The sequence below is a fragment of the Oryzias latipes genome, chromosome 3 (genome assembly GCF_053564925.1).
Source record: "Oryzias latipes strain Hd-rR chromosome 3, Olatipes_Hd-rR_3.1".
NCBI lineage: Eukaryota > Metazoa > Chordata > Actinopteri > Beloniformes > Adrianichthyidae > Oryzias > Oryzias latipes.
In genome coordinates, this window is record NC_136239.1 from 2,203,910 (window position 1) to 2,230,435 (window position 26,526).

A 26,526-nucleotide genomic window follows, 5' to 3' on the forward strand; every position below is an offset into this window, starting at 1 on the left:
GCACGGCTCCTTTACTCCACTTCAGAATCCACTGGAAGGCTGTTGATTGCGTTAACGGTTGAAACGTAACGGTAGATGAAGACTGTAACCACTGCAGCTGAAGCTCTGAGGTTTCAGACTTTTTTCATCATGCAGCCAGCATCAGGCGTGTGTGCACAGGGTGCATGTGTGCACGGACTCAAACCCAACGACTCAGATGTACATTCTTACACACAAAAACAATCCTTCTTAGCCCCTGTGCTATCTTGTGGAGTCCAGATGAGAGGGGTCATCTGGACCCCACAAGGTAGCACAGGGGTTTTTTAGGCGTGTTACACCTGCACACATACAGGAATGACATAAAAATATACCTATATATCCCCAGTGCGACCATGAATGTTTTTTTTTTTTTTTTAGGCACACCACTGAAAAATCCAGTCGCACTCCTGGGGCCTGTGTTGCATTATCTGGATTCTTTAGTTTGATTGATGCAAGAACACCATGAACTGGTCAGTACGTACGGGAAAATGCGTGCATCATCAGGAATGAACGCAAGCCGTGGAAGCCCGCAAAGTGCATTTTCTGACCAACAGAATGGCTGAGTTACAGCTGTTTATTTCTCTATAGAGGTCTATGGGATTTTGGTTTCTTGGAGCCACTTCCTGTTTGGAACACCACGGGGGCATTGGTACTGTAATGGTGCAGTAAAAATGCTTATTCAGCACACAAAAATCTGTGCGTTGATGCTTTGTGCGTGTTGGAACAAACCTTGGCCCAGGATGAAGAGCCGAACAGTCATGTTGACAAAGATCCAGGAGAAACCCAGGAACTGAACCAGGTTGTACATGAACAGGTAACCTTTCTTCAGCCCGAGATAGGCTTAGGAAACGGAAACAAACCATGACGATAAATAAAAATGGTATTTCAGAAACACTAAAACATTAAACACCTGCCAGACGGACTAGCCTTTGAAAAAGAAAAGGGACTCACGGTCTTTACGAACTCTGGACTCCACATTTATCTTGCTAATCTTTTGCTCCTCCTGAAAGAAAAACTTTGGTTACTTTCTAGCACAATGTTTCAGACACGTTGCCATGACAACACAGATATAGTCAGTGATAAAATGAAAGTTGTATGTAAAGCCATTCAAGAATGGGTGAATTTTGGCCACATGACATGGTTCCGGTTACATTCAGAGTCTTCACAAAGAGACCACCTGGAAAAATGGGCGTGTCCTCTTCACCAACCTACTGATTGCTGCTGCTTTCAAAGAAACCCTGGAGGTCCCCTTGGTCCTTTGTTCCACTAAGCCACCTGGTGTAAGGTAATGCTACGCTCAGGGTTGTTATCCTGTTTGTGTTTTTCCCTGTGGTGTTACAGTTCCACTTTCCACTGTGACGGATTTCAACAGATTTCCAATCATTTCAAATGTGGCCCTTTGCGTCTGCCTCAGTGTTGGGTGGGAGCACGACTTTAAAATGCAACTTCATTGTCTTTTCCAGACATAGATGCTAGATCCAAGAGCAGCTGCAAACCCAGTTGTGGTGGTGGGCTCAGCAGCAGCATCTGCTTCTTCACTTCTGTCCGGCAGCAGCCCGTCAAGGAGGCAGGTAAAGATGCCGGTCAGAAGGGCCGGCCCGTCACGCCTTTTTTTTCCGCTAAACACCAGCTTTTAGCCATCAGCAGCAAACCATTTTTATCACATTTAAATAATATAACAGGCTTTGAAGTAACACTCAGGGTTTGACTTTGTGCCGTCTGTGATGGGACGTTGACACCAGACATGCTATATGCGGTTTGATAAACGTACATTCAGCCCGTGGTGTTCACAATGGACAAGAAGGGAGGGGCTACCGTCTGTATACCTTGTATACACATTTGTTCTCTTGTTGTGTACTGGAACTCTGTTCATTAAATTGCAAAATGCAAAGATGCGACTCATGTGTCACTACCAGAGCCGACTCCCCAACTGGTCAAAGTTCAGCTGTTCAAGCAGTCAAAAGCTCAACTGATTGAACTTTCAACGGGCTAAAAACGCAAGAGTGTGGAAGAGTTTTCATTGAAAGTGGTCGCTTGAACGCCAGCTGTGTGAACGTAGTTTTAGGAACACTATTGGAACCCCTGCAAAACATCTGGACATCTTCAGCCGGAGGCATGAGCAAGGAGCACCTCTGGTTCAACAGGTTCCAAGAATTCCAGACTTGGACAGTATTCCCCCCGTATTCCTGGGGGTAAGGGACCAGAGACACCCGCGAATACGGAGAACCCCCTCCCATCCACGCAGCCGAAGAATGTCCGTCAACGATCCTTACTCATCAAAAATCCAGCTGCTGTGGTTTGCTTTCACTTCTGATGCACTTTTTCTGGGTTTTCTACCACCTGAAGCGTCGAATTTTTCTTGACAATAGCCAGGATTTTCATGCTTTAAGCTCTTTGGTGATGTTAAAAACTCACAAGTAGTTATGTTAGCCAGTGATGAAAGTCAGGCAAGGAAAAAATCCCTGAACTTTTCTTTGAGCGATATGGCGGGCACAGAGCGAAATTTTGGAAAAATACGTGGTCTTAGATGCATTCTGGTGCATTCTGGCAGCTAGTTATTCACTTCTTTATCAAGAAACTAAGACTAATTGGAGCATCATGATTTGTCATTCAAACCCCTAGTTTGACTCTCCATTAAGGACTTGCTGGTCCTAAAAAAGAATTTGGAAAATTGCTCAAAGTAACACAATCCTACAATCTACGCTTTTCCTTAAAGCTGCAAAACATACAATTGCTAAAATATAGTAACATCAAAGCCCCAAATGGCAAAAAGAACACCAGTAACTATGATATTCTATGAAAATACCTCAGTTATTTATACATTATTTCTGCTTTAGAAATGACTGATGTACAACATCCACTTGCACTGTTTTCTCAAACTATAATTACATCAAAATATGGGATCTGCTTTAAACTATAATTCTATAACATAATACATCAATTCTTTAACACCAATACTAAGTAATCTGGGAAATATCAAAACAAACATACAAACTAAACTAAACATTGTAAACATTATTTTTTAAGGGAGTGCGGGTCCAAACCATCAAATACTTATAATTAATGTTAACTATACTGAACTAAATCATGGTAATTAGGAAATACAAATAAATTAGATAGAGAAATGTATTCAAAATAAAAACTGAAACTCAAAACTAAAATTGAAATTATTTCAAAATGTGGTTTTGAGATTATTTTACACAAAAAAGTATTTGACCTACACTACCTTAAAAATCTTTTTTTTTTTTCCAGCCAAGACCACTTCAATTTGTTTTTTATCGTCTTCTCACAACTGAGGTCGTGACCACGCTCAATAATGACGATGCCTGCCATTATTTTAACACAAATTTGATCGCAAACTCTTCAGATGTGTTTGTGAAAGTTTAGCGTGGGTCCGCCAGTTTTGGTCTCTAGGGAAGCAAGTCACGCTGACCACGTGGTGCAGACAGAGCCAATCAGACCCGTCGACGCATCCGAAAGCAACTAAAACGTCCCGTCATTGGTCAATTAGGCCGGGAAGACGAAAGATGGCCACGACCATAGAGGAAGCGATCTGCGGAGAAATATAGAAAATAAAGCTAAAATTAGCTGATTTCAGACCATTTTCTAATCCAGAAAGCGATTTGTCCGTAGAGATCAGGTCTTTATTTCCCGGAAAGTACGTTCGGTTTGCTCAAAAACCCGGATTTCCGGGAATTCCCGGAAGACTTTCATCACTGGTTAGCTAAACGTTGAACATGTGTAAAGTTTTCATTTTTAAATGAAGTGGGTCTGAAGTAACCTGAGCCTGGAGCTCCGTCTCTGCATCGGACTCGTCCAGCCAGCGGTCAAAATCCGGCGCCAAGAAAAGAGGCTTTTTCTCCTGAAGAGTCAACCGGTCCCACCAACGCACCCTCTGCTTTCGGATCTTGATGTCCACCTGGCGCTGAGTGGATTTGTGGTCAATCTTAGAGAACAGAATTAGAAAAGAAACGCGTTTTTGTAACGTATTTATGCATACGTGAGCACCCCGCGTGATTGACCTTCTGCTCTCACAGACACCTTTTCCAGCTCTGCAGACACGATGATTAGTCGGCTAATTGAATCAGGCGTGTCAGACCAGAGGGAAAAAGGAAAAACCTCCCCTGAGTCCACGCCTCAGTCTGGTGGGTTTGGTTTGTTCTACTGCATAGGGCTGGGTTGATAAAATGGAATAATCGATCTGAATCGATCCAAGCTTAATAGATCAAAAACCGATCCATAAGAGTAGAGATTGATCTTTTATGCCTTTCCTGTTCCGGTGACCTAATGCTACTAAGCTTTAGAACCAATGAGTTATATCACTAGAGGAGACATCACGTGGTTCCTCATGGGAGGAGAGCACCGCCATCTTGGTGAGGTCAAGTTACTGCTACAGTGAATGCATTTGAACACATTTTTTGCATAATACCAGTTCATTGTTTGTGTTTCAACTGCCAAAATCAGAGAACTGAGTCCATGAAGGAGGAAGTATATCATTTCACAGATAAGTATTATAATTTTTTTCTTTTAATGCTGCAGGGGCTTTATTAATAGAACACATGTTGACATGCATGATGCTGCAGGGCTGTTATCAACATGCTGCATGATGTACGGAGAATTTGCTGTCGACAGAAATGTACATTTTATTTTGCTAAACCTGTATACAGCATACTAGGCTATTATAGTAATATAGATTTATACATTTCTGACTCAGTGACTGAACTTTTCACTATTCAGACTTAAGGAAAAAGTGGATCTTAGCAATAAAAAGAGCTAACCCAGATGGATCACTGTGGTACCAACTAGTAATACAGTCTGACTGTTCAAAACATTTTGTGGAAACACATTTTGATGAGAGGCCAGACTGTTTGCTTGAAACCCGACACCATAACATCTGTATTCCACAAATTGATCCCTCACATGAATCAGTATAAATCTATAATTTTTCTTTGTTGTTGTTATTTTAGGGTAAATCTATTGTTCACTTTTGGACTTCTTTTGAATATTTATTATTATTATTATTATTATTAATAATAATAATAATAATAATAGACTTATATTTTATTATTTATTGACTTATTATGTATGTATTGCTATTATTTATTGTTTGTATTGACTTACTATTGATTTATTATTATTATTATTATTATTATTATTATTATTATTATTGACTTATTGTTGGGTTTTTCTAAATAATTTAAATTACATGTCAAAGAGGTCTAAAACTCCTAAATGTTTACAAATAATTTATTTAAAATTCTTTGTAATAATTTTTTTATTTGTAAGAAGTCCTGCAAAAATGCCTTTTCATTAAAGTTTGAGCTTTTAAGGCTGACTGTTTCTCTTCTTTAACAACAACAAATTATGTATCTATATATATATTATATATATAAATATAATATATTTACATATATGTATAAATATATATAAATTGTAAAAACATATATAGTGTCATGATTTGAACTTGTTGTCTTGTTTTTGGTCCTTGTTCTGTCTTGTTTCTGTTTCCTGTTTTATTTTGAAAGTATCCTGTCTTGTCTGTTTTCTTGGGTTTTACTTCCTTTGGTCCCCATCTGTCCTGATCATGTTCACCTGTGTCTTGTCTGCCCTGTCTGTATATAAGTCTTGTCTCTGCCTTCCTCCTGTGTTGGTCCATTATTCCTGTTCTGGTGTTCATGCCATGTCATGCCCTGTTCCTCGTTCCTTGTCCCTCGTTCCTTGTCCCTCGCTACGCCACAGTGAGTTTTCGTTTGGTTTTTGTCATCCTGCTCTGCAGCGCTTTTGTTTGTGTTTGTAATTAAACCCCTTGCCCCGGAACTTTGTGCCTCCTGCCTCTGCATTCTGAGTCCTACCGGCTCTCGAGCCACCCCTCCACCGTGACATATAGTATATAAAAGCTACTTAGACACCACTAAAAGCAATAGAAATCATTGTCATGTGGGCGTCGTCGACCTCACCAAGATGGCGTCGCGCTCCGCCACCGTCGGCCAGGCTTCGAAAGCGGGCGTGTCTCCTCTAGTGATATAACTCATTGTTTAGAACAGTCATAGTGTACAACTGTAAAACTGCTAGACACTTTACAAAATACAATCAGAAGGTTCATGGAATTACATACATTTAGAATATAATTTTAACAATAGTTGCAGTAAAACCAAAGTTTGCTAGCTTTATGCCAATGTATAATGTAATTTCCCATAGGACGGCTAATGCTAACGCTCGACATTGCTGACTAATTGAACAGCTTTATTTACTCACGGGCAGGAATTGTCCAAACTCTTTTAAGGAAACCTTTTTTAAAGTAGACATACGTAGTCTAAAGCAGCGTTTTTTTTGCTCAAATCTTCTGGAATAAAGTGTACTGCTATAGCGAGAGCCCCAGCCGGAGCCCCCGAATGGAATGAAAGAATTGTGAATGGTGTTGATTCAGGCTGTGGTGAATGGCATAGATTCTGGAAATGATTGGTGATACTCAGCCCTACTACTGCAGAAGACTGTTCCCTCCTTTCCACTTCTCCACTGGTAAACTTGCAGCATTAACCGATTGGGGGATTGAGATAAAACTTGATTATTGGGATTCAGGCAGCAAACATTAGCTTCTTTCAGACTTCTCTAGATGTTCTGTTTCGTAGATATTGGATTATATTAAATTCTTGCAGTTCATCATTGAAGGATAGTGTTCTAAAAACGTTTCACTCTCTTTCAGATTGAAGAGCAGTCCGGTTTTCCTGGAGGCTCCACCTCCTACAGACCAGATAGAAATAGTTTTTAATGTTTGAATGGGAATAAAATACCGGCTTGTGTGATCTCAAAGTCTTTGGATTTATTGTGTTTAGTTCTCACAGCCAATCATGCACTCACATCCAAGAGAGGCTAAAGGAAATTGATAAGACACAAAGCAATAGTTGTAAAAAGATCAATACCTCGGGTCTGACAGGTTCCAGGAATTCCAGACTGAACTTGTACTCGTTATCCCCTTTGGCTCCGTGGCCCAGTGCTGTCCAGAAACATTCTTTTAGCATCAGTTTGAAGGTTTTAAAAACAAGAATTTTGCCTTGAGCGAAACTTGAAAGACAGCAAACCTCTGAAGTGAAGCGTGTTGTTTTGGTTCAGGCTGATATCAAGATTCTGAAAAACACAACAGGAAGTGGTCATATCCAGGAAGTGGAACGCTGGACATCAACATCAGGAGCAACTCAAAGGTTCAATCCAACAAAACGACATCCGTGCATTTGAATGATGATGAATGTAAGCAGTTTGAATCTCACACTGGGAACACAAAAGTTTATCATTCATAAACTGTAAAGATTTGCCCACTGAAGCAGCTGGAATACTTGGCAATAAAGATAGAAATCTCAACAGATATCGATCTAAATGTACCAGGCTGCTTTAGACCACCTTCAGATCTTTCAAGGTCTGTCAAAGCAAGATCAGCAGGTCAGCAACATTCAGAACATTAAAGCCGCAAGCGGCGTTGTATGGCCCGCAGACGCAACCCGCCTTCCACGCCCAACTCTACTCACAACGCCTACCTCACCGCCCTAACAGCCCACAAATTAAAAGCTAGTCAAGGCTGCATTTGCTAATTATGCTAACTATGCTAGCTATGCTAATGTGGCTTAAAGTGCTAGCATTGCGATCAGCATCATCAACTCTCTCAGAAAAACACATTGTTCAAAATGCTAATTATGCTAACTATGCTAGCTATGCTAATATGGCTAAAAGTGCTAGCGTAGTAATCAGCATCATTAACTGACTCAGAAAAACACATTACCTAAAATGCTAATTATGCTAACTATGCTAGCTATGTTAATGTGGCTAAAAGTGCTAGCATAGCAAGCATCATCATCAACTGACTCAGAAAAACACATTCCTCCATTGGTGAGAGCTATACGTCATAAGTTAGTAAAAAAACACTTTTTTAAAAATGGCGGCTTTTCTGTTGTTTTTATCTCCATAGCAACCATTTTATGTTTTGGTCCCCTCAGGAGGACGAACAGATTGACGTCAGTTTCGGACATATCGGTAAAAGTAAACTTTTTGTCGTCCTTAGCAACAGCGGTTTTATGCAAACCACGCCCACATTCCTTATATGTCCATATCCAGTTTTTTTCAATGTATGCAGTTTCAGGCATCATTGCATGCATTCAAATTTCACAGTAGTCCTTTGAAAAACATAGGAGTTATAACAGTGCGCCACTTTGCTAGCTCGCCACGCGCACGCCGTTTAAAATCTACAACTTCTAATTCCAAAATTTTTTCCACAGTAGCTTGCCATTGATGCCCAACCTTGGTTATTGGTTTCGTTAGTCGATTCTCAAAAAAAAAGTTCCGAATTTTTTCGTTTTTGCCGAGTCGGCACATTTTTTTGCGACGGTTTTTTGCTTACCACGCCCACATTCCTTTATCGATCTTGTCGTGCGTAGCATCGTTTTGTTCAGCGCGGGCCAAGGAATCGCATATTTCCTCTTCACGACATTCCGATGAAAAATGTGCGAGCTAGCCAAGATGGCAACGGTTGCTAGCTCGCCACGCGCACGCCGTTCAAAATCTACAACTTCTAATTCCAACATTTTGTCCATAGTAGCTGGCCGTTGGTGCCCGAAAAGTTACGAGACGATTGATGAAAATTCCAACGACGAGTTTTCGTTGGTATCTGGTGCTAAAGGTGCTTTTTTGAGAAAATTCCAGATGGCGGCCTTTTCCCAAGGTCAAAGGTCAACGACACTTCTGGGGTGTTTGTAGACTGGAGCTGGCAGCAAGTGTGTGCAATTGCGTGAAAATCGCTCAAACAAAAGCGTCTTTTCCCCATATTGTGGGAAAACACGAAAATCGCCAATTCTCAGAGTTCGCCACAAAATGGCCGCCAAGCCGTAGGTCGTGTGGCCGTCCCGTAATGATTTCAAAACATCTTTGGGATATCCCCGACACGTGTGTCTTGGTTTCGCGGCTGTATTTTGAAGTACATTTTGTTCGGCCCCATACGCGATTTTCGGCCCATTCATTTTTTTGACGGGATCGCTGGCCGTGATGTCATCGTCTTCGGGGGGGTGACGTTGACTTTGTGGAAAATTCATTTGCAATTTATCCCAGGTGTGTGCACATTTTGGTGACTTTTCGAGCATGCGGCGGGGGTCAAATTCTCGCTGAAAGGCGGCGAAGTCGTCGTTCCAACTGCGAAAACAATATGGTCCTTGCAGTCAGTGACTGCTGCTGCGGGCCATAATTAAGAAAGAGATGTTCCTCAATAATAAATAAACATAGGCAGAATTTGATTTAAAAACAAAACATTTTTGGAAAACAATAAAAACTATCTACAAAGGATAAAGCGCAGTCCTTGCCAGCTTATGTTATAGACAGACAAAAGATGTTGAACCATTTTATCAAGTGGACCCTAGGGTTGTGCCGATGGACGATACCATGTGCCTTTCCATCACGATGGAAAGACACAATCTGGACAATTCCTAGAAGTATAGAATTTCTTATCTGACTTTCAATCAGGATACAGGAAGATCATTTTGATGACGATTTAACTTGCGATACACAAACAAATAGCAAAACGACTAAATACGTCGTTTCCATTTCATTGCAACAGTTTAATATAAATAAAAGTCAACATAACAAATTACATTCCAAAAGACCCTCGTCTACATGGGAGGCAGACATCTAACATCAAAGGGGACCACCCGATTGGTCAAATGCATTAATGGATTTATTTGATTTGTCAAATACATCAAGCTGCCATAGGATTGCTTTAGCACATTCAAGGTTACCATCTTTACAGTTTTTGCGAGATGTGTTTTTGCACAGCTTGATTTTGCGATAACGACACATTTGTGATTTACTGTGCTGGGCTAGCCCTAATCAATTATTTCCAGGATTAAATAGATAGAACAACACTGGTGCATTCAAGGCACACTGTTGCACACAGTTCTATGCAAAACGTTTCAGGAACAAGCAAACGGAGGAAACGGACGCTGCAACCCGAGCTTTCAGGTTGAACAGGTGGAAGACGGCTTCAGGTGTGATGGGACCAGCAGGAATGAGAGGATGTGAGGCTTAGGCTACGTTCCCACTGCAGGCTGAAACGACCCAATTGCGATTTTTTTTGCCCCCATTTGACCTGTATCTGATCTTTCCATGACAGTCTGAACGACACAGATCCGATACGTATTCGATCTTTAGAAATGTGACCTCCGTCTGAACGGCCACATGAATCCGACCCGTACGCCATCGGTACACTACAAACGTCATCATTATGCGTTGAAGCAGGCGGGAACGAGAACATGAACATCAATCATGGCGGACGATGCTGCTGAGACAGGTCACTGATTGGATTCATATTGGGGGTGATCATTCTATTCAGGCCAAACTCCAGGACTCTTATCGCAACCAGGCGGTTTTTGAAAATATTTCCAGCGAAATGGCAGAGCGTGGTGTTGAACCTTTCCAGGGATGACTTTTTTTCTTTCTCCCCTTTCCGACCGTGGTCAGAAGCGCGGGGGACCCAAGGCGGATCCTCCTCCTCCTCCTCCCCGTTCGTTCATCCGTTTGTCACGATTCAGCGGATCATCACGCTGCGAGAAACCCTGGTCTAGGAGGAACACAGGCCAGACAGCGCATGCTGGCCAAACTACTGACTGCATATGAGAACTGGACTGAGTGAATGAGACTTCCTCCAGAGAAAGTGGTTTACTTCCTGCTCCAACCAAGTGAAGTCAATTCAGTCGCCATGACAACATGACAGATAATGTCATGTTGGAGCCAGATGTTGTCAGTAAACATTTGTTGGTCCAAGTAGGTCCAAGTCAACATTTCTATGGCAACTGTTCTCACCAATCAGGAGTGAGCTTTTTGGAAGGCCACTCCCCTACCACTTCAAAGCAGGCTATACAAAAATCTGTCAATCAAAGGTTGAATATTTTGACTAATTTGAACTAACAAAAATGTTTTTTTCTTAAATTGAAGATTATCTAGAAAATGTTGACAAATGTATCAGATCAAAGAATCAATAGGGGGACTGAGTAACAGCTGTTTATTTCTCTGTGGAATGGGAATGTTGGCTTCTTGGAGCCAGTGGGTACTTCCTGTTTGGAACACCAGGGGGGAGGGGGTCACTCAGTCCAGTTCTCATATACAGTCAATGGGCCTCACCCATCTGGGCTCTCAGGACGAGGTGTGTCCGGTTTGTCATGGCTTGACAGTTTGAAACTTTCGCTTCATTTATAGAAATTCAGCTGAACTGCTGATGCAAATCAGACTGAACACCTGTGCAGGTGTGCAGACAGGTTAGATATCCCATCATTCATGCAGGAAAATGTAAAGTTACAACAAAAACAAGGATGTTGAGATGACCATTTCCTTCTAACTGAACACAAATACAAACATGTTAAAATTGCACATGTAATGATAAACGGACATCCTTTACTTCTTGTCTTCACTGTAACTTGTCCTTTGATCTTCTGAAGCAAACCATCAATAAACTTCAGCTTATCCTAAATTCAGCTGCTGGCCTTTTTACCAGAATCAAAAAGGAAAGAACCAACAGTCCCATACAGTCCCCAATGGTTCCCCAGTCCCTAACGGTCCACAACCATCCCTAACAGTTCCCTACAGTCTCTTAAGGCCCGTTCACACCGGGACGAATTTTGCCCGCGATATTCGCCGACGTTTAACGCCTCGTGACTAAACAAAGGGCACCAATGTGAGTGTGCACACCGAGGCGAAAAAACGCCACGCGTCAAAGCGTCACTTTTTAAAAAACGCCTCGGGTTCGTTCTTTTGGTTCGACGCGCCGCGTCTAAAACTATACGACCAATGAGAATGGCGCTTTTGCACACGTCTCTGGACCTTCTGAAGTTACAGTAAAAAACAACTTGGGGGCGCTCAAATATCGAACTGCCTTGCTGAGCACACATACCAGCGAAGAAGATAGACGCCGAGTAGCGTCTACACTGCCGCAAAGAAATAATGACGGACATTCTCAAATATCCCTGAACCAAGTACCAGTTGGAGCTACTGATGCTTGAAATATTCATGTTTTCTTTGTTCGATTCTGACAAGCGCGTAAATACTTGCTCTCTTCTTCTGAGTGAAAAGCGACTTTAAGAAGCGTAAAGTTGCGCAGCGCCACCTTGTGTACAGGAGTATTTCTGTTTTACATTAAGCGCCATCTAATGTCAGGGAATGAAATTGCATGTTCGCTCGGCTCATCGTCAGCGAAAATCGCCTGGGTGTGAGAACAAAAAACCGTGTTGAAAACGCTGGTGAATAACGGCTGGCGAATATTCGTCCCGGTGTGTACGGGCCTTAAGAGGCTCCAACCATCCCTAACGGTCCCCAACAATCCCTACCGGTTCCCTACAGTCCCTACCGGTTCCCTACAGTCCCCACCTTGCCTCTAGTGGAATGTTGGCGCCAGTGTTTGGCAGCAGAGCCACCATCATTGTGTGAATGGGACTGTGACTGTAAATCGCTTTGGGCCTTCGAAGAAGGTAGATAAGCGCTATTCCAGTATACAACATTTTACCATTTACGGTCATGACATCACAAATGTCCTCTTTGTCTGCCATTACATGCAAAGTCTGTCACGTGAAGCACTACAGGGTTTTGGGTGCAGTTTGTTGCTACTGCCACCAAGATCCCCAACTAGAACAACTAAGTTCTTTTAGGACAGGAACTTCTTCAATCCCAGTAGGCGGGCACGCTGGCACCGTCTCTCTTTGCGCAGACTAAATTATTAAAATGACCAGTAATGTGAAGGAAACCAGGAGCTAAACCCCTGAGAGCCGGTGAGCAGTTTCTCATATCTGCCTCACAGAGGACTGGTTTAACTCTTCATCATCTTAAAAACTATGTCCACATGACTGGCAATTTAAAGAGGGCGATAATTGAATGAAAACAACAGACAGAAAGGGTCCCTGAGAGCTGAATGTGTGAATAAATATCGACTAGTCTCTTTTTTGTCCAGTGCGGGGATCCGTCGGAGCTCTAAACAGCCTTGAACGCGGACAATTAGCTTACAGTCAAATTAAAACAAGCACAAAACGCCTTTCCAGGTGGACATTTCAGTGACATTCCTGGTTAACAGAGGAGAAGCCAACATGAGAAGTGATGATGATGGAAGCGATGCGGATGCTGCTGCTGGAGGAGCGGCACCGGCAGAGCTCCGTCCTACCTTGGCATCGCTGAGTTCCACCCGCAGGAAGATCTCGCCGTGGCGCTGAGCCCAGTACACGTGAGGGGTGAGGATCTGCATCTTCACTGCCAGGTCCTGCTACATACCACAAACACCAGAACGCTGCTGCAAACTTCAAAATGAGTCCAAGCAAAGTGCACACCGCAACGCACCGCGCCGCGCTCACCGGGGACTTCCGGCCGAGGCTCGTTTTCAGCTTTTCACAATAAGAGCGCATCATTACAGAGGCTAACATTGCATTCAGATTTCAGAGATTTGAATAGATCACGTGTCCCTATCAATCAGAGGTACCCCACCCTTTTTTTATTATCAGTGATTTTTTTTAAAGGAAGAAAGAAAGAAAGAAAGAGACAACAGGAAAGATGATTCTTCTTTAAACTAGATATTAAAAAGATGGGGTTTATATGTTCACATTGATATTTACGTAATTCGTGACCACGTTGTTACCCCGCAGTTTAAGTCACGGACTTAAAACCTGGATTACTAAACTAAGTTCCACGGGTCTCGAGCTTCCGATAACCGACGTTCTTGAACGCACCACAGTACTCGATCGCCTCCATTCTGGGAGGACTGCTTCCAGACGCGTTCAGGTAAAATCCCGTCATTTTGCCTTTTTTGTGTGAGCCGAAAACCAATATAGTAGTGGACATAATCCCGAGGATTCCCGTTAAAGCGGTTGATTCCAGAGCGTTACTTGACTTTTGAGAGTTGGATGGCATTGTTTGTGTGTGATTACAGAACTACCGGGATAACGCCGCCTCCGGTTTCAAAGTGCAACTCCCGGAAGATTGAACCGTTTGTGTGAAAGTTCACAGGGTGAAAGTTGACGGTGGAACAGAGACGTTTTGGATCACCGACCACAGCGCAGCATCCCTGCTCCTGTTTTCTGTTTGATCTGTTCTCAAGGACTCTACGTCAGCGGGGCTGCAGTCAGAGTTGTTGGAAAGACAAAAACAAGAAAAATGCAGCTCGGAAAAGAATTGCAGGACTCTGCCGGTACCGGGACATCTGCGGCCAGAACCACCGGCCGCCGGAAGAACACCGCAGTTATTTACGTGACGTTTCTAATCCTCACTCTTGATCTGAGCATGATGTTTTTGCAGTTCTCCGTGACACCAGTAAGTATGTGACGTCAGAAGGGAAAGCTGAAATGTCCGTGCAGGCCGTGAACTCACCCAACGTACAGGGCTGATGTGAAGAAGATCTTTGTTTTTTTTGTTTTTCTGGCAGCTTTTTTCATTAAAGTCAGAACAGTTATGTAACATTATGGGTGGACTCTTGTAGTTGTTAGATAATAGCCGAAATAAATCAAGCAAAGGCTTTGAAATGATGCCTTTATTGTGGAAAAGGCATCGACAGGACAGTCTGAGTCCTCAAAGTTGACAGAAAAGTTATCTAAGTCTAAAGATGTCTGACCTCATCCTCTTATTCAGACTTCCACAAGAAGATTAATGAAGTAAAAGTGAACCATAAGGTGATTATGCTTAGTTTACACTAAGAAGAAAACTCAAAGATTAACCATCAAAAGTTATGAAAACGGATCACATATAGAAAAAAGACTCACCTGCTGTCAGGTAATAATCCCAGAAGTTCAAATCATGTCATGATGAAAGCCTAAGAGAGAAACAAACGGCAGCAACAAACAAATTGTTTTTAGTGTCCTGTTAAAGTTGCTGAGGATTCTGGGAGTTTTTTTCCACATTATCAGAGCATAGTAACTAGAGATCGAGTCACTTTGATACCCCAGGTTGGAGCACGGCCTTGGGCTGCTCAGCACGGTGAGCGCCTGTCAGCTAGTCCAGCCACAAATGCTGCTCAGCACAGCGTTTAATGGCTGAGAGCAGCGTCCTCAGCAATGGTGATGAGCATCGGACGCTGGATGGCTGCATCCTTTGGCCCTAATCATAGGCCTTTTGTTCAGCTGCTGATACCCGCTTTGGGAGTCTCACAAGCCAGGCAGGCTTGATGGGACTCCATCTTCAGGTTGACTCCATCTCGACTTTTGGCGACCCCCATTGGGTTTGTAGCTGGCCCAGTAGGTACCTGAGACCCTAAAAGCACAGATTTGAACTGCTTTTTTGATGGAGGTTCAATGGAGAGACTCAATGTCTCCAGCCTTCCTGAGGTAAGGGTTAATGGCCGACAAAGTGTGCATTATTAGCATTAACGCACGATATGGAAGCCTGAAAGGTTCCGGCTTCCATATCGTGCATTCATTTCTGATAATGCACACTTTGTCTGCCATTCTCCTGCTAATACCATGGTCACTTACAAAAGAAATAAATATTCCACCAGTTTTTAGTCCTTCATTCTTGTTATCTTTTCAGTTGATCGCTGAAGGTGGACTATTTGTAACGTGATGCGGCGTGCTGTCACGTTACTCTGACAACACGCCCCTTTGCTGGCTCAGCCGGCGCAGGCCTTGAGTGCAGCGGCAAGGAAAGCGATATCTATGCTGACGATCATGATGTGTTAAATAAAGCATCAGATCATTTCCTGCCCTGTGTCGAAGTGTCCTTGGGCAAGACACAGAACCCCACCGTGCTCCTGGTTGTTATAGGTTGGCGTCAGCGTTTAGCTGCGGAGCTGCCATTAGTGTGTGCATGAGTGAATGGGACTGTGACTGTAAAGTGGTTTTGGCCTTCTAAGAAGGTAGTAAAGCGCTATAAATGCTGTTTACCACCAGGTAGGGATTGGTTGAAAGCACTCCCCCTCTTGTCTCTGGGTGTCCCAGGCTCATGGCCAAAGGTCAGATGACACAACCACAAAGTCAGTCATTGACCTCCTGTCTAGGGTGTTCTGGTGCCATGTGCACCGCTGGACACCCTCATGCTCAAACATGGTGCTCATTAGGGACAAACTGGGGTTGGCATTGATGTCAAACATCATTCCTATCAATCACTCCCTTTCAAGAATCACTGTCTCTGCTCACGTTGGTGATGAAGTCTCCCTGTATAACAGTGGAGCTCCTGGCCGGTAGCAGCTTTTATTACTCCTACTTGAGACTCTAAACAGGCTGGGGGGCTAAGAGTCAACCCACACGAGCCAGCATCCTCTTACAATAGACAACACAGCGGGGGATTCCAATTCCTTACAAGTAGTTCAAGTCCAAAGTGTTTGAGTGGAAGTGAGCCCAGCTATCTATCTCTAGGTGGGACCACTCAGGCCCCACACAAGCTGAGGCTCCAATCTTCTCAGTGAGGTGACATTTTATGTCCGATGGTTAGATTCCATTTCTGTGGATGGGGCCCTTCTCTTGGAGGGGGTCTGGCCCTGTGATCCCAACCCAGCACCTGGTCCCAGAATGAGGCCATAGTGACATGATTCCCAGAGATGCAGTGGACCTCGTTTTTAATGAAGCAGCCTCAATAATTGTTTTGATTTTTTTAAAGGTTTATTTTTATTCCAGTCTAACTATTTTTAGCCCGGTAGCAAAAACTAATTACAAATGAGGTCCTTTTTTTGGAGCAGAAATCTTATTGTTGAAATGAAACCTTTCATGTTACGAAAGGTTTCATTAGAAATTAAGAAACTCTCCAACTTTTCTAGAGTTTAGGTTTTACTTCCAGAGGTTGACGTGTGCGATGCTGCATCTGATATGTTCATCTCTATTCATTACAGTACTTGGCGAAGAAACTTGGCTTTGACACTTTATGGTTTGGTTACCTGCAAACTACAGTTGGTGTTGCTCAGCTGATTGGGGGTCCTGTGTTTGGAAGGTAAGGGCCCGTTTCCATGGATACGGTAATGACCTGCCTGCTGTGTGCTGCTGCAGACGGTGACTTGTGCTGATCTTGTGACTGTTGTGTTTCTATCCTCAGGTTTGGAGACCTTTTTGGAGCACGGGCAGCCTTGACTCTCGTGTGTTCTGCAAATGTTGTTTTCTTTGTGCTGCTGGCATTAGCCAACCATCCCATTTTACTTTTCGTTCACAAAATCCCCACCATCTTCATGCACATCGTGCCTGGTGAGCATCCTTCATGTTTCATGCAATCGAGGAAAACTTGAGTCTCAGGACGTTTCATCTTATGAGCCAGTACTCACACTTTACTAATGACTAGAGTGAGGCGTAAGGACACTGTACAAAAGCATCACCCATAGGTCATAAGTGCGTTCAACTTCCATTAGCCTTACGAATACTTCACGAAACACTTACCACACGCACAACAATGGTACGTTCCACTTTCATGATGTCCGTTGAGATGGTCGTACGAGCCTTGAGGGAACTGCAGGACACGCCTGTGCTCCCCTTAAGACACAGCCGCCCCTCTCTGCGACCCGGACAACCCAAAAACGGCTCAACCCCTGAACAGGGTGCACAAAGGTGCTAAGGCTTTAGGTGTGGAAACATTCCTTATATCTATGCAGTTGAATAAAACCCAGTTTGGCCCCCAAATGCCTGCCTTTGATCTGACTGAGTTTCTATTGTGTTGCTGTAACGGATAGGCGGGACTTCACGCGGTCTCTTTCTGTCTGCAGCTTGTCAGATGGTCCTCACGGATCTTTCAGAGCCGGAGAAGCGAGCTGATGTCTTGTCAAAGACAGGCCTGTGTTTCGGCATCAGTCTGATCCTCGGCTCCACTTTAGGCGGGCAGTTAAATGCGCGCTTTGGGTGAGTGTATCGCCTTGTTGTTTATGTGTCTAATGTTGTTACAACAATACTTTGAAAGATGGGATACTGCCAGTTTGCCAACAAAATGGACTAGAATTATAATCATATTATCTCATTCTCATCTGGAAAGGACCAAAAGTTTTTGTTTCAGACACATGAAACTATAGAGCCTGGATGCAATGGACCCATTCATAAAGCATTTATACATCCTTTGAGCTAGCAATGAAAACGTGTTTCTGAAGTTAGTAGTTTAAGGTAATGTACAGAAGTTGAAATAAACCTAATTAACCTTTAATGCCTCTAACAGAGAAGAAGTCAGTTTTGTCAAAATATAACATTAAAAAAATATTGCTACATTTTAAAAAACGCTTCACTGAACAAGGCAATTTCAAAAATGTGTTTCTGTTACTAAAGTTGAATAAGTGAAGGAAAGTAATTATTGATATAATGACTTCAATGCAAGTGTGTCCTTAAAAATTTAGCTGGACACCACAATTAAGCTGTTTTTAGTCACTGGAGAAAGGTGTAATACGGAGCCCTTGACCTGACATGGGTAAAAAAATTATTAAATCCTTACCACAAATGAATTGGTATCATGTGTCTAATACACAGTCTTCAGCTACAAAGCCTTTTGTAAAAGTTGTTAATTTTATTTCTGTACTTCAACCCCAACATGCCTTGAAAAAGCAAGTTTATCAATTTTTGAGGTAATACATATTAAATTAATGCATCAAACATTAATAAAAATATACATAAATGACCCAGACTAGCATGTTTGGACCACCTTAGCACCCACAGCCTGATTTCTCTCTATGAAAATGTGATCACTAACCTGTGAAAGGAGATTCCTCTCCATCGGATTATTTTCCTGTCCTGTCCCTTCATGACTCGTTGTGTGTTTGGACCTCGTCATTCCTTCACTAGACTCGGTGCACAGTGATGGCGCATGTGTGTCGCGTCGTATGTCACGTGACGGCCAATCCAGTGATATGTATCAATATATATATAATTTTAGCTTTGAGATTTAGATTTCTTAGAGTTGATAAAGAAACCTGCGAAGACGATGGAGATCCAGCAGGAATGTCATTAAAACTGTGCTTCACTTTAGCAAAGACTTCACTCACTTTGTCATAGATTTAGATCACATATCCAAGTTATAAAGGAGATTTTAAAGAAGATCTATAGTCTTTAGCCCCAAACATTGTAATCAAAGGTTCATTAAAATATTCTTATATTTCTTTAAGCATGAGATGAAGAATTCAATGGATTCTGCTTAGATTTGGAACCACTGATTGGCTGAAAGGCTAAATGGTCCTTGTGGCCTTGCCTGGACAGGACTGGCAACCTGTCCAGGGCAAACCCCGCCTCTGTAGGTGGAGCATCATCCAGCATCCCTGCTGGAGACCCTGCTGGACAGGAGTTAGCAGGTGATGGATGGAAATGGAAAAAACGACACGCTGAACAAATGAGTGGAGGTTAAAGGATCTGAGCACTTTGATTGCTTTCATTCACATTTTATGAAAAAAGGCCAAACACAAATAAAAGCAACCTTTATAAAGTACATCAATGTTTGTATTTTTTTAGCTTTTTGTCAGAAAGACATGATCCTCCCCACTCTCCGAGGTCCTCCAAAATAAAAGCAAGTTGTGTGTTTTCCAGCTAATGCTGCTTTTCTCCGACAGGGAATCGTTTACAGCATCTGTTGGTGCTGCAGTGAGTGCCTTCAATTTGCTTCTGGTTTTATGCTTCATCCCAAAATTTACAAAGACTGAGGCTCCTAGAAGCAGTAATAAAAGTAAGACACTCTCTGTACTAACACCCTGATTCACATGAGGCCGACGCCGTCCTGGAAAGTGTTAACGTGGCGTGAAACGCACTCGCTGACGGTTTCTAAACAGTTGGGTTCAATAGAAATCTGTAATGTGAGTTTTTTTAAATGTTGGTCCTTGTTTTCAGAAATGTGTAAAACTTTGACTTAAGGACTCGGACATTAGCTATTGGGAGCCATCCAGAGCAGTTCGTTTAGTGAGGAGGAATGGAGAAAGACATGCTTTCCATGAACTCGTGTGCTGTGATATCAGTGCAGTGGGAAGGAAATTGTTATAAGCTCAGACTAGAAAAGATTCTGCAGTTCTTTCCAAGATTTCCTTCGATTTCTCTGCAGCTGAGAGCCAAAAGCAGGGCGTCTTCAATGTCAGAGAGATCACACGGCTCATGAAGTATCCACGGGTGATGCAGATCTTTCTCATCAAGGTGATAGGAGGTTTGCCAGCAGGTGAGATTGAAGTTCCAGCTCTGCATGCAGGTGTTTCTTACTGACAGTCAACGGTCTAACGTCTCTCTTCTGAAGGGATATTTCAGGTCATGTTCTCTATCGTGTCAATGGACTTTTTCCAACTGCAGCCAGAGGAGCACAGCTACCTGATGGCCTTCTTTGGGATTGTTCAGATGGTGAGAAAGATTTGGTCTTTTGGTGGGCGAGTTGCATTCTGCAGCACCAGAAGGGGGCAGTAAAAGCAAGTGTTTGTGCAGGTCATTCAAGGAGCTGTGATTGGTCGACTTGCAAACAGATTCCCTGAGAAGACGCTGCTGCTCTTGTCCATCGGGGTTGCTGCTTTGGTGGGCTTGGTTCAGGTGCGTGAATCACACAGCGACATTTTCCTTTCCAACCAATGCATGTGTAGGAAACAGGATTGCCTGTGCTGGCAGTGAACCAGCAGCTGCTGGTTCAGTTCAACTTTCCCATTGGCTGTTGTTTCTCAGGCCTGTGTGTGGAGCTCCTGAAAACTGAACGTAGGTGCCAAAACTGAAGGTGTGTCTATTTAGTTGAATGCAAGTGATTTCCTGTTTACACTGGTGTGGTGGGCGTGTCACTAGATAGCAGTGATTAGAAGTGGATTCACCTGTGAGTCGAGGATGTATGTAGTTGTAGAGTTAGATAAGTTTATTCTTCTCTATGAGTTCTGGTAAATCGCCTGTCCGTCCTGGGGGAGGATCCCTCCTTCATGTGGGCACCCCTGAGGTTTCTTCGTTTTTTCCGGAATCCGAGTTTTTCCTTACCGCGAAGGGGGGTCTAAGGGCAGGGATTCCAGTTTAGTTTAGTCAGTTTGTTAGTTCAATTTAGTATTTTCCTATTGAATTCTATGTATTTACAATCCTTTTGATTTTATGTTTAACTTTTTCAATTATCGATACGAAGCCCATCGAGACGACTGTTGTTGTGAATTTGGGCAACACAAATAAAATTGAATTGAATTGAATTGAAACCTTTGGATTACCAATTTCAGCATCCCCTTTGAAATCGCTTTATAAATCGTCCATTACTATTTACACCAGGGGTGGGCAAACTTTTCCACAAGGAGTTGTGAAGTGCTGTATGAATCAAGTTTCATACATTTATGATCATTTAAAGACGATAAACCAAACTATACTCCATCTACCATCTGAATGTGGCAGCAGAAATGGAGACTCATCAGACCAGACAAGGTTTTTCCATCTTCTATGGTCCAGTTTTGGCGAGTCTGTGTGAATTGTAGCCTCAGTTTCCTGTTCTTAGCTGACAGCAGCGGTACCCGGTGTGGTCTTTTGCTGCTGTGGTCCATCTGCCTCCAGGTTGGACGTGTTGTTCTTTCAGAGATGCTCTTCTGCAGACCTCGCCTGGAACCAGTGGTTCTTTGAGTTCCTGTTGTCTTTCTATCAGCTGGAACCAGTCTGGTCATTCTCCTTTGACCTCTGGTGTAAACGAGGCATTTCTGTCCACAGAACTGCTGCTCTCTGGATACTTTCTTTTTTTCTGACCATTCTCTGTAAACCCTGAAGATGGTTGTGGGTGAAAATCCCAGTAGATCAGCAGTTTCTGAAATCCTCACACCAGCCCATCTGGCACCAACAACCACGTTCAAAGTCACTTCAATCGCCTTTCTTCCCCTTGCTGATGCTCGGTTTGAACTGCAGCAGATCGTCTTGACCATGTCTACATGCATAAATGCATTGAGTTGTTGACGTGTTTGGCTGATTAGAAATTAGCGTTGATGAGCAGGTGGACAGTGTACCTGAAAACGTGGCCAATCAGTGTCCAATGACTGATCAATAGCTGGTTAATTCTCTATAGAAGTCTTTGGGATTTTTACGTTCTGTTTGGAACGCCAGGGAGGAGGGGTCACTCAGTCCAGTTTTCTTATACAGTCACTGGGTACCACTATGGCCTCAAATAACAAAAACTAATGAGCATGACAACTACATTTAAAAAAATCATCTGTAAAACATACAGACACTGGTGGGTATTTGCATGCAGTGGAGCCACTACACAGAGTTGAACCCGTTCATCAGCACATCCACATCCTCACCATCACAAATGGCATTTACAGGTTTTGTTTGGACCTGCAACCACATGATGGCGTCCTTTTCCTTTTCATTGTTGACATGACGTAACTTGACTTTCTTTTTTCCTTTAGGCAGCAGCTTAGCTAATCAGCTACTTTCATCAGATCTTTTCTGATCTTTGCTCTCCTGGTTACTCAAACAAATCCCTTCATGGCTCTGATGGACAAGAAAACTACAGTTTTCATCCCCTCATCATCCCATATGTACATTTGTTGTTATGGAGCATTATTTAGGTTTTGCTCTACAATAGAGCTGCCAAGGCGCCGCAGTGCAGCAACCTTTTGAACCATCCTTCTATACAGTAGTTTCATCGCAAGAGCAGATCTGTTTAACATGCTTGTTCCACCACTTTGGTGCTCTTGAGCAAGGCATGTGACGCAAACGCCTCCAATGGAGCCATAACTTTGAAATCCAGTTGAACGGTTTTAATAATGTCCTCTGGTACATTCTATGGGCCCCTTCGGTGTCTCCTGTCATGAGGACTCCACTCTTCATCCCCTTCAAAACTTCGAAGAATCATTTGTTTTCATTTTGAATGATGATCTGCTTGTTTTTTCTGCTTTCTCTTCTGGTTCATTCGTCTTCTTTCTGCTGTCTCTTTGTGAAAAACTCTGTGATGTTTTGGACAGTGAGTTTTAAATAAAGTATTTAGAAATGCCTCTTTCTTCCCTGTTGCAGACCTACATGGAGACGGTGTTCCAGCTCTGCATCTCCATCACCCTGATGATGTTCTCGCTGTCTGTGCTGAACGTCATCACGGACAGCATCCTCACCAAAAGTGTGCCTTCCTCCGATTCTGGTGAGCCCCCTCCTCACCGTCACATGTTGCACGGTAAAGCTGCTAAACACGGCTGTGAAGCTGGACCTGCTCTTAGGACTGGGGGCAGATCTGTAGCAGCAGAAATCTCACCAAGTAGACGTTATGCAGAGAGCTGTCAGTAGCAACTATTGATGAAAGCAGGAAGGGGTTGAACGTTCTCCTCTCTGTCCTCAGGAACCATGCTGGGACTGTGTGCATCTGTGCAATCCCTGATTCGCACCATCGGACCGACTGCTGGAGGCTTCCTGTACGTGAATTATGGCCTCTCCTCTCTGGGCCTTCTGCAGCTCATCGTGAACGGAACCGTGTTTGTTTACCTGCTGTCCCGACGCCTCAGGAATTCAGCGAAAGATGACTGAAACCTGTTCTTTATGTCAAGAAAACATCTTCCAAACAGTCGTTTGTTCTTTAAAATGCAGGACATTCAATCCAAAACTGAAATCAGATCAAATCATAGGAGTTTGTTTCAGTCTAATCTTCTGTTTTACAAGTGAACGCAGGCCAGACGTTGACCACTAGATGGCAGCACACTGTTGATTGTGGCTCCGCTGTGAATCAGTTTGCTGCTCTCAAGAATGAATTGAAAATGATATGGACTGAGCAAAACCCATTCCTGAAACATTCTCAGATTTATTGTGAAAGGAATCTTACTTGAAATGTTATTTTTGGTAAATCTCTTGAAAGTTTATTTGTGTAAATTTCAGTGTAAGTAAAGTTTCAAAGTGATGTGAAAGTCTGACAAACTTGTTCCAGATGACAGCAGCGTAGTCTTTAGGGTGTTCATGCACGTTTCTGCAGAGCTCATCAGTCCCAAACTGCCGTTTCTAAAACACTTAGCTGTAATTTCAAGATAACAATATTTTATAGACATTCGTTGGACAACAATGTAAACCCATAATCAGTCTTCAAACCGTTGTTTTCTTTGTGGAAAATATAATCCCAAGTTTTCTCCTATTTGTCAGTTTATGATCATTTCTGAATTCTTCCAAATAGAACATATTTTAGATTATTTGTTATCATTACTTAAAGTGATCTCTTTTCTTATAACATGACCACTTAGAGTTGTAATGAGCAACACGACTCCTGGATTTATGTTTGATGGAAGCCAGACGTAAAGACTGATTGACGATCCAAACGTGTCGGTTCACATCCGACCGGGCTGGAAAGAGCAGCCATTCTAAAGTGATAAATTTACTCTCAATGCGTACAATGAAGATGATGGACGTTTCAGTCTTCAAGATGAAGGTCTTTTTACCAAAGGCTGGATACCTGAACCCTGAAAGTTAAAGAAGGCTGAGGTTCAAGTGCAACTAAAGGCTGGCCAGAAGGTTCCTTGTTTCAAACCCTGGCTTCTTCCCACAATTTGGATCATCCGCTCCCCAATCCTGGCCTCGAGGACCGATATCCTACATGTTTTCCAATCAAGCTGCCATTGAAGCTCCTTATTGGCTAAACACACCTGATCCAGGCAATCAGCAGCAAATCAGGCAGGATTTCTGGAAAACCAGCAGGACGCCGGCCCTCCAGGCCTGGATTCAGTGTTTTAAAGTGTTTTGGCAGATTTTTACGCCGGATGTCCTTCCCGACACAACTCTGTGCATTGTCCGGGCTTGGGACCGGCACAGGGAGACCCAGACTTGGACCCCTCGTGGCTACACAGTTTCCTCCCCAAGACCCTCAATTGTACTCTATAAAGTATTTTTATGACAAAAAGAAGTACTTCATGTTAATAAAAAAATACAATGAAATCCTGTCTGTGCAGCAGATATTTGTTACTTTCACAAAAACCTGTGTTTGAAATGTTTTCTGCACTAAGCCCAGACAAACATGATTTTATTTGCGCAGTGGGGGGGGTAGACCATGCTTTCTTGTCACAGTCCCATTTGCACTGATTACACTGGCACCAACCTATAACCACCAGGAGCGATGTGGGATTTAGTGCCTTGCCTAAGGACACTTCGACACATGAGAGGGCAGGAACGGACTCAAACGATCAGAGGTTGACCACTCTGTCAGGGTTCTGACTTCTTCTTTACTTCAGAGAAGAACCACAGGAGATGAGAACTTTTGACTTCTGCAGAAGGAGAATTGGTCTGTGACAGCACAAAGCTGTAACAGAGGAGTTCTGCCGTCCCAGTTGATCCAGTTTTATTGGTGGCTGGGGTTGATAACATAAAAGTGGGTCATTCAATCAAGCAGTACAGGAACATCATATTCCTGTATAGTCAGAACTTTTTACGTCATTGTTTTCTTACTGAAAGATAGAACTGAGACAATCAATTTAACCCTTGTTCTATCCTAGGCACTTTAACGTTGGGAGTGGGGTCATCTAGACCCACCAGACAGTGCTCTGAACCTTTTTTCTGCAATGATTTGTGATCTTCACTGGTGTCCATGGATTACATGAAATCTTTCCACCTTTATCCACCTTTGTCATGGTAGGGAGAACACGTCAACGTAAGGGGGGGTCATAGGATAGCACAAGGGTTAAGGTGTTAATAGAATGTAAGCAAATGATAATTACATAACCCTAACACACTTTACCACGGCAGCCCTCATTGGCTCAGATTCCATCAGTGTAACATGTCATTAAACAATTCACATGAACAAGGAGAATTTTGCATTTGAATTTTACGTTCTGTGTAAAACAGACCAAAGACGAGACACATTTCCTGTCCTGACGAACGCTGACAGCTGAAGTCTGGTCAAAGGTTCAAGGCCAAGCAGGAGCTGACGTCTTTTAGATGGATTACTTTCATGAAATAAAGGGTTGCTGCAGACGTGTAAGCTGCTGTCAGAGTGTCTTACCGGATATTTCAAAATAAGGTTTATCTGCGTTTGACGTTCACTCATGGACACCGTGAATGATTGAGGTACCGTCAAACCAGCTGACAGCTTGTTGGAGCTTCCGTTGTAGCTCATAGTCACTGGTTTCATTTAGTACTCGTCTTCAGAGTTTTGTCTCTTTACCTCAGTGTTGACCGGTCTGGATCAGAAGTACGAAGAACTATCTTTACTTTGCTGTTTTCTGGGTGGGGTAAGGTGAGGCCTTCTCCACCAGGTGGATGTAAAGAGGACTGACGGTTCTGGAAGGGACTTGGTTGTTTAAAGAGACTGGAATAGTTCTGCAGCAGCTGGAAGCGGGTCAAAGAGGCCAAAATCAACATTGGTCTTCATGGCTTTATTTCTCTCTTTTATTAATATGTTTTATTTTGTTTTCAAATAGACAAAATCACAGGCAAGCAAAACAAACAGTTCAGGTGCTGCTTCGACCATTACAAAACAGAATGAAAAAATAAAAGTATATAATTGCCAGTTACCTTCTATTCAATATGTATCTACAGGCCGTCCAAATAGGGCATAAAGAAAAGAAAAACCACGGCATTTGCTTTTGGACTCATTGAACAGAAGACAAACGCTTCATTTCACCACCTTTCCTGTTTTTGTGAGTGTTTTAGAAAAACAAATACAAAAATGATGTCTCACTACAGAGCTAAA

General features: G+C 42.9%; 2 protein-coding genes across 5 annotated transcripts in view; one reads left to right on the plus strand and one right to left on the minus strand.

The window, feature by feature from the left end:
- LOC101155409 (very-long-chain (3R)-3-hydroxyacyl-CoA dehydratase) overlaps positions 1–14,794 on the minus strand; it is a 27,297-nt gene extending 12,503 nt beyond the window's left edge. The window contains exons 1-7 of one of the 3 annotated variants that reach the window (XM_020711151.3): positions 14,778–14,794; positions 13,193–13,291; positions 7,098–7,143; positions 6,939–7,012; positions 3,800–3,964; positions 970–1,021; positions 748–858 (exon numbers count right to left, since the gene is read on the minus strand). In XM_020711151.3, the coding sequence (XP_020566810.1) occupies positions 748–858; positions 970–1,021; positions 3,800–3,964; positions 6,939–7,012; positions 7,098–7,143; positions 13,193–13,273 (529 nt within the window). In that variant the 5' untranslated portion in view covers positions 13,274–13,291; positions 14,778–14,794. Of the gene's footprint in view, positions 1–747; positions 859–969; positions 1,022–3,799; positions 3,965–6,938; positions 7,013–7,097; positions 7,144–13,192; positions 13,292–13,379; positions 13,523–13,751; positions 13,770–14,777 lie in introns of those variants that run through there. The other 2 variants (XM_078944891.1, XM_078944890.1) reach the window with 2 other exon arrangements.
- slc67a1 (solute carrier family 67 member 1) lies at positions 13,464–24,776 on the plus strand. 2 transcript variants are annotated; one of them, XM_011486316.4, is made up of 11 exons: positions 13,464–13,803; positions 13,952–14,331; positions 16,835–16,932; positions 17,035–17,180; positions 17,693–17,825; positions 19,508–19,620; positions 19,990–20,100; positions 20,176–20,276; positions 20,358–20,459; positions 22,887–23,007; positions 23,203–24,776. In XM_011486316.4, the coding sequence occupies exons 2-11, from the start codon at positions 14,176–14,178 to the stop codon at positions 23,385–23,387; spliced, it is 1,266 nt and encodes a 421-aa protein (XP_011484618.1). In that variant the 5' UTR covers positions 13,464–13,803; positions 13,952–14,175; the 3' UTR covers positions 23,388–24,776. The 2 variants fall into 2 exon arrangements, with proteins under 2 accessions (XP_011484618.1, XP_078801015.1); XM_078944889.1 differs by lacking the exon at positions 13,464–13,803 and having other exon boundaries at positions 13,833–14,331.
- Positions 24,777–26,526: the final 1,750 nt, after the last annotated feature.